General features: G+C 50.8%; 1 protein-coding gene across 2 annotated transcripts in view; it reads left to right on the top strand.

Moving 5' to 3' along the window:
* The first annotated feature begins 2543 nt into the window (after nucleotides 1–2543).
* Nucleotides 2544–7815, top strand: part of LOC130119117 (ankyrin repeat domain-containing protein 50-like) — a 44222-nt gene continuing 38950 nt past the window's right edge. The window contains exons 1-2 of one of the 2 annotated variants that reach the window (XM_056287531.1): nucleotides 2544–2746; nucleotides 4166–5313. In XM_056287531.1, the coding sequence (XP_056143506.1) occupies nucleotides 4808–5313 (506 nt within the window). In that variant the 5' untranslated portion in view covers nucleotides 2544–2746; nucleotides 4166–4807. Of the gene's footprint in view, nucleotides 2747–2909; nucleotides 3018–4165; nucleotides 5314–7815 lie in introns of those variants that run through there. The other variant, XM_056287538.1, reaches the window with a different exon arrangement.

Genomic DNA, 7815 nt, shown 5'->3' with positions numbered 1-7815 from the left:
CTCACCTTGTGAATGACGGCGGTTGAAGACTGGGGGGTGTGGCTCTCTGACCCAGCCGGGGAAGATCGACAGACGTTGGCAAAGTGATTGTGCTTACCGCAGCTACGGCATGTCTGGCCACGGGCAGGGCAGTTCTGAGCCCTTGAAACATGAGACCGAGACCCACAGTTACCACAGGACTGTTGAGGGCGGGGCCGAGAACGCCGTCGTTGCAGTTGCAAGACGTCCCCAGTGGAGTCGGCGCCCGCCTCGCTCTGGTTGGGTTGCGTCCCGAGGGGCAGCCGTGAGTAGAGGGAGGAGTCGTTGGCAGCTTGACTGGAGGTGGCCACTTGCTGTGTATTTAGCATAGCAGCACACTCAGCTGCTCCCTCAACCTGTAGTGCGATGGTAATTGCTCTGGACAGCAGCAGATCGTCTTTTTCCAGCAGGAGAGTCTCACGCACCTTTGCGTTGTTGGTGTGCTCGATTAGCTGGTCGCGAACCATCTCGTCCTGAAGCGCGCCAAACTTGCATGAGCTAGCTAGCCCTCGCAAATTAGCTACGTACTGCCGCACAGACTCACCAGGCAGTTGGTGTCGCTGACGGAATATATATCGCCGAAGGAGGGCACTCTGTGGAGCAGCGAAATGGGTGCTCATAAGTCCCACAGCTTCGGCAAAGCTTGTGACGTTCCCCAGAGACCCGAGCACACGATGACCCTCTGCTCCCAAGCAGTGTAGCAACAGAGCCGTCTTCCTAGCCTGGCTCACGTCGTCGAGCCCTGAGGCGATGATGTAATTTTCAAAACTATGTAGCCAGCGAGTCCATGGTACCGGAGGCTCGCCAGGTAATGCCAGGAAGGGGGCAGGTGGTGGGAGAGAGATATCAGCCATCCTCGTCGCCAATATTGTATTTAGAAATCACGTCAGGACACAGCGCTGTCGCTCGACACAACCTCTCCGTGGCATTCTTTATTTAGACTGACACAGCATCAAAGGCAGACCCGATCAAACAACCCAGAGCCCGCAGGCATCACCAATCGATCCCAGCACAATAGAACAGCACCAAATCAAATGCAGCACTGTCGTTGTTTGCATACATAACAGCGTGGCCCTTCTAGCTAAGTTTGTAAGTTAGTCCGTATGGTAGCAACATTAGTTCTCACTTCATTGCTTAGAATGTGTGCTAACATCATTACCAACAGGCGATTTGAGGTGGAACTTCATTTTGGTGGAAGAAATGTACATATTAAAAGAATACCCCCCCCCCCTTTCTCCCCAATTGTACTTGGCCAATTACCCCATTCTTCTGAGCCGTCCCGGTCGCTCCTTCACCCCCATCTGCCAAGCCGGGGAGGGCTGCAGACTACCACGTGCCTCATCCGATACACGCGGAATCGCCAGCCGCTTGTTTTCCCCTGAAGGTGAGGAGTTTCGCCAGGGGGATACAGCGCGTGGGAGATCACGCTATTCCCCCCAGTTCCCCCTCCCCCCGAGCAAGGATTCCGACCGACCAGAGGAGGCGCTAGTGCAGCGATCAGGACACATACCCACATCCGGGTTCTCACCCGCAGGGTCGGGACGCGGTAACGCAGGGATTCGAACCGGCGATCCCCGTGTTGGCAGGCAACGGGATAGACTGCTACGCTACCCGGACGTCCATAAAGGGTACGTTTTAAATAATGTTTTCGAGTTCATTTTCTTTAATTTGAAAGATTGTTTTTGTTGTGTATAAGTCACAACAGTGTGACTGTAGTCTAGGACACTGCAGCTTTAAGTTTTACCACAGCCGGTTTACGGCAGTCGGTTTACGGCAGTAACACGGGACGTGGTTGATGCTGTACGTGTATGTGACGTTTACTGTGGCAGCAACAAACACAGTTTGATTCAAAGTCGTGGTCCGAGTTTTGCTGGACACAACAGTTTTACGAGGAAATCCAAAGGAATTGAATCAAGTGCAACTCCAACTCCTTTGGATAACCATGACCTGGATGAATGAGAACATTCGCAGACATTTATGAGGAAACGCAACTTGTCAAATCAATCTGGGCTTCCAACTGAACTATTCTGCAATGATGACGTAACGTTGGCTCAGAGAACACACTGTCACTTTGAGAGATGGCTTCTGGATGGATCAAGCTTATTTAAATTTACATTAAGCAAGTTTCAATAGTCTGCCAATTGATTTTCATAGCACACTGAGATAAACGAGACTCTGCCTTGAAGACAGAAAAACATATTTAAAAAATAAATAAATAAATATAAAACACAGCCGTATGCTTTACAAAATGGTCGCCGGGAACGTAAAGAATAAGCAAGCTGAAGTAAATGGACTAAAGCGTGCAAAAACAGCGGTATGCGCCTTTACAGCGGTTTGTTACGCGGTCTGAAACGCCAACATGGCGACCGGCGATAAAGAGCGAAGAAAAAACACCAAGGCCCAGAAGGCTTTGCGCGCGCGCTCGCGTGTGCGCCGCGCCGCATCCGCGGCTGAGGATATGAGCGTGTTTGGAGGCGGAGAGTGGGCTCAGTGTAAGAGCCGAGCGTCGGGGAGCAGGAGGAGTCGACGTGCCCGAGGAGAGAGACAAATCAAAGGGGGACGGGACGTTGTCTCCATGTTGACATCCAGGCGTTTTGAATCGTGTTCGCGGCGCAGCGCGCGGATGGTCTATTTGAAGCACGGGGCTGCGATTTGGAGCGCGGCGCGCTGATTTGCGGATAACGAGGCGAGCGAGCGAGAAGAGGAGCGATCTGCAGAGGAGGAGGAGGTGAGAGGGAGAGGGAGAGAGAGAGAGGAGCGGTGGGCTGGGAGCCACATTTGAAACTGTTGAGAGAAAAACCTTCCTCGTATCTGCCTCATTCCCCCTTTTAAGTTGACGGGCTTGTTGCAGGAGGTGTAGCAATGGTCAAACGCCGCCGCCGCCGCCGCCGCTGCCTTTAACGGGTTCGGGGTAACAAAGCTGCCGTCCGCAGCCGGTCTGTCGGCTCTTTAAAGAGGCTGGAGGTGCGCGTTACTCCCCCCCGTCCCAGCTGGAAAGGGTGAGGTTTTTTTTTCTTTTGGCCGTACAAAGAAAGAGACTCCAGCCTTTCTACTCGTTGGGGCGATTCGTGTCGTTTAGGTGGACAAATTCATCGGCCCGTGTTGCGTAAAACAGAACCCCTCTCCCCACCCCCTCAAAAAAAAAGTGATTATCGATTATCGTCATTTATTTGCGCGGTAATTTGTGGAAGGTGAGCGCTCTTTCGGAAGACCGAGAGAGAGGCGGAGGTGGCGGTGGCTCGCAGCCCGGAGAGAGAGAGGAGGATCCTGGCATTTGGCGAACGCGAGCGACCCGAACGTCGTTTGCAACATTTTCCTCCCCCGTGGCAGCGGCTTGAACGTGGTGCAGAGACGCGAGCAGATGACCGTGTAGGCGTATTGGAAAGGGGTCCCTCTCGTCTCCAGTCCCCCCCCCCCCCCCGTTCGGGACGGATGTGAACTGTTTACGATTTAAAGCCACATAGGAAAGAGAGAGAGAGGGGAGGCGAGGGGAGGGGGATCAGCGGGTTGACTGGAGAAACTGGACGACCCTCTTGCCAAGAATGTACTCGCAGGACATAAAAGGCTTCCTCTCACTTTGCATCACCATGCAGCGCAAATGGTGCGTTTTGATAGAAGGGAGATTAGTTCTGTGCGGGAGTTGAGCCTCTTTAAGACTGAACGGTATTTGTTTTTTTTTTGTTTTTTAAAAATCGACATCGCGATATTTTGTCTTTTGCGATATTTCCCGCAATATCAAATCCTGAAAAGTTGTTACAAACTGTCCCTGGATATATGTGGCTTTTGACTTACAAAGCTCCGTTTCATTAGTGGTGATTTTTATAGGGGCCAAACGAGGCAGCGGTCCAACGAGTCATTAAGTCACACTTCATTATTGATGAGATATGCTAGGATATATTTCTTCAAGAGTAGTCATTAAAAAAAAAAAAAGAAAAAGAAGCACACAAGCTAGATTTCATTTTCAGTCAAGCAACAAGAGTTTCAGCCCAACATGACTGATGGGGCCCCCGGCTTACTGCTTACATTGCAGCCTTTGCAGTGAGGCTGGTTGCTCGTGCGCATATTGCAGTGCCGATTTCTGAAACGATAAATTGTTCAGCTCTACCTCTAATCAAGCCTTTATTCAATTCTCTCTCTCTTTTTCCAGGGAAAGAGTTGGCCTTGCAGTGTTATTGGAGAATCTGACTCTGCACTGGCAGGCTGTTCCATAATAATGTAATGGAAACGGGCTTTGGTCACCCCGGTTCGCGTCTGAAATGCATCAGCGGAAATATATCTCCAACTCCCGCAGCTAATTGTATCAAGCAGTGGTTTCAGTTTGTCAGTGGATGCACTCAGAGAGCCCCGGTGCCCTGCCATGCCATGCGCCATGCTGAAGCAACAAGCTCATAATAACAAGGAGCACTAGGTTCAGCCAGCGAGGAAGCCGTGGAAAACGTCGGTGGAAAATTTATGGTTTAAGCCTTACTTTTGATTCCTTTTTTTATTTTTTTTTATTTTGACCTAGATACTCTGCAGCGCACCATAGCGCAACCGCTTTCCTTGCCATTTCTGCAGCGCTCTCTTTTGCTCTCTGCTTTCATAGAAGACCCAAGTTGCACTCTGGGTTTTTAACATAAATACCAAGGACAGCTGAACTGCAATCTGCTTTTCCGGGAGGAGCATTTGGAAGCCAACAAAATGGATGTTCCAATTTACAGCCGGCCTTTGTTGGAGTTGAAAATGTGGAGGGCGGAATGAAGGGAGCCCTATGAGGAGGAAAGAGCTGGGACAGCAGCACTAGATCATCATGGCCCAAACCAGTTTGCTGCAGGGGAAACGCTTTTACTGCAGGGAATGGGTCTTCCACAAGATCCAGCACTGCCTCCAGGAGAAAACCAACAGTCTCGGCGGACTGACCTCCACTCCCAGCAAGCAGACCCCTATAGTCCCCGCTGGCAGCACACCCATCCCCGGTGGCCCAACAGCGGGCTCAGTGAAGGCCGGAGCAGCCTGGGGGGTGTTGTTGGTGGGTGGGCCTGGGAGTGGAAAGACGGCACTGTGCACAGAGCTCCTGTGGCCCACCTCGCCTCAGGGCACCCACCGGGGGCTGCACCAGCAGAGCCTGGCCTACCACTTCTGCCGGGCGGATGACTCGGACACGCTGTGTGTAGGGGGCTTCATCCGCGGCCTGGTGGCTCAGATCTGCCGCAGTGGGCTGCTGCCAGGGTACGAAGAGAAGGTGCGAGACCCGGCCGTGCAGAGTGCCCTGCAGCCCGGAGAATGTGACCGAAACCCCACAGAGGCTTTCAAGAGGTAGGTGCCGCCACGAGGGAAAAAAAAAAAAAAAAAAAGCACATACTACTGTCTCCTCCTGGCTTTTCTTTCTTTACCAAAAACGTTTCTACGCCATGTGATCTTTTAGCAGGCACAGGAAAATGTGTTACTGACGATGCATGAGTGCCGTTACTAAAAAACAAAACAAAAAAGGCAAACAACCCAGGACTGCTTGCAGTGTGGTGCTTGTAAAACTTGATTGAGGAATTCTAGGTTTGCCTGCAGTGTTGGATGTAAATAGGAGGCACCCCCCCTTCTTCTCCCACCCCACCTCTGACTGTGAATAACCCTCCTTCCCTTTGTGTGTTTTGTTTTGTTTTGTTTTTTTACTGTGAAAACACATCACTTGGCTTAACCTCAGTAGCCTCATTGCTTATTTGATGTAATGTTTCTGTTGGTAAGCTCCCCGCCCTCTTAACACACACATGTGCATGTGCCCATCCTCTGCATGCTATCTGAGGAGACGCCTCTGCTGCTGCTGCTGCAAAAAAAAAAAAGGTCGGATATTTTTAAGTTGCACCCAAGCTCAGGTGACTAGAGGAAATGACTATGAACTTAAACTGACTGACTGACTGACTGACTGACTGACTTACCTACCTACCTACCGGCTGACTCGAGTGATTCTAGCAGTTCAAGCAGATGAAGTGCACATGTGAAACTGAAGTACAGTACAGTTTTGGACTCACGGGGTCCTGCCCAGGCATGTAACACAATCAAGACGGACTGTTATTCTAGGCAAAGGCTTTGAAAGGAGGTGTGCATGCATGCGTGCGTGTGTGTGTGTGTGTGTGTGTGTGTGTGTGTGTGTGTGTGTGTGTGTGTGTGTGTGTGTGTGTGTGTGGGTTACTAGCATGACTTGTCTACACAGTGTAGGTCAGGCAGTCTATGCAACACAGGCTGGAATGCAGTGCTGAACACACACGCCTCTTGTCTGGCCATCTGGTGACGCTTATTGCACCATCTCAACATCACACAACGCAGAGTTTGGGGGGGGGGTGGAAAGTAGGTCAAACGTTCAGCAAGGTAAATCATTTTTTAAACGGTCAACAGAGCCATTGCTCTGCTGCATACATCCCTTTTTTTTCGCCTTTTCCTTTTCAATGTTCTCCTTCCTGAGGGAGTTGGCTCGACTCTTGTCATCTGCTCGTAATATCTCCGCCACTACCCACGAGCTGCACCTCGCTTTGACCCCTTCCGACGAGAAGCCCGGCTGTCGAAGGGACGTAAACAGAGGTCGAACCCAGCAGGGACAGGGTTTCTCTCCCCCGTGTCACTTCGGATATCGAGGGCCTTCTTCACAGACGGTCACAAATTGCCAGTAGAATATCTTCTCGCCGCCCCGTTTGGACTCTAGCGCCCCCCCCCCCCCCGACTCTGTGGACAACAGAGACGTGGTACTTATTATTGTAGCCTTGTTTAGTTTCCGGGGTGAATAATGGGCCCTAGAAAAATGCCTTATCACCATCTTGGGTGTAAAAGCATCCCAGTCACCGTAGCACACAAATAATCTCACGGCCCCCTCGGTGTATTAGATGCTATCAGGTTTCAGGATGCTGGAATGCGATGGAACTGCAGCCAAGCTTCTCAGCTCTCTCTGGCGGTGGCGTTTAAAAAAAAAAGAGAAGAAGCAAGCAACCGCACACGCAGCAAGAAAGGAAAGGACGTAAAAGTTTATTATTATTCCACGATTATGATCCCTCTAATTTACGCTAGGTATAAAGAATTCACAGAGGGGTGCATAACTTGTGAACATGCGAGTCTGTATTCCTCCCATTACAAATAAATTTAAAGAAAGGGGGAAAAAAAAAAAGCATATGGAGTTCTTTGAGCCGAATTTCTCGATGAACTCGGTCTTTTATTTATTTGACTCTTTTTGAAGTGGGAGCATCTGACCCCCAAACCGCCTCGTTTTAAACGTCGGCCAACGAGTAAAAGCAGGAGGCCCTGCCAAATCCTTCAGCCTCGTCAGAGAGGAACGAGTCTCGTTTGTTTGGAGTAATCGTCGGCCGTGTGTCGGTACACCCCGAACGGTCCAGACGCGGGTTTACATCCCCGCAACGCAAGTTCTAGATGTCCGTGCAGAGTCCCCCGCACCTAGTCAGGGTTTCCCCCAGATGGTTGACGTTTTATCGTTTCGCTTGACCGTACTGTCTCGACATTTAAGGGTCGTGCTGCCAGAAAGGTCACGATGTCACCTGTTCATCGAGCGGGCCGAGTTCAGTGATGCCACGTGGTATTTCGTGGAATCTGACGGATCCTGTACCCCGGCACGAATGCCGAAATACCTGCCGATGGACAAGCGAGAAGTAGGCGAGTGGCACACATTGGCAGCCTCTCCAAGGTAGCTTTCTTTAGACTTTGCGTTTGTGATATTCTGGAATTCAGTTCTCGGGATACGTCCTTTTCATGTATTACTTGCAGCCTTCTGCAAACGTCCGTCCTATTCTGGTCATATAAACTGAATGCCTCGCACACATTTGT

The sequence above is a fragment of the Lampris incognitus genome, chromosome 1 (assembly GCF_029633865.1).
Source record: "Lampris incognitus isolate fLamInc1 chromosome 1, fLamInc1.hap2, whole genome shotgun sequence".
Taxonomy (NCBI): Eukaryota; Metazoa; Chordata; class Actinopteri; order Lampriformes; family Lampridae; genus Lampris; species Lampris incognitus.
Note: the sequence above shows the minus strand (reverse complement) of the source record. Positions and strands in the feature narration are given on the sequence as shown.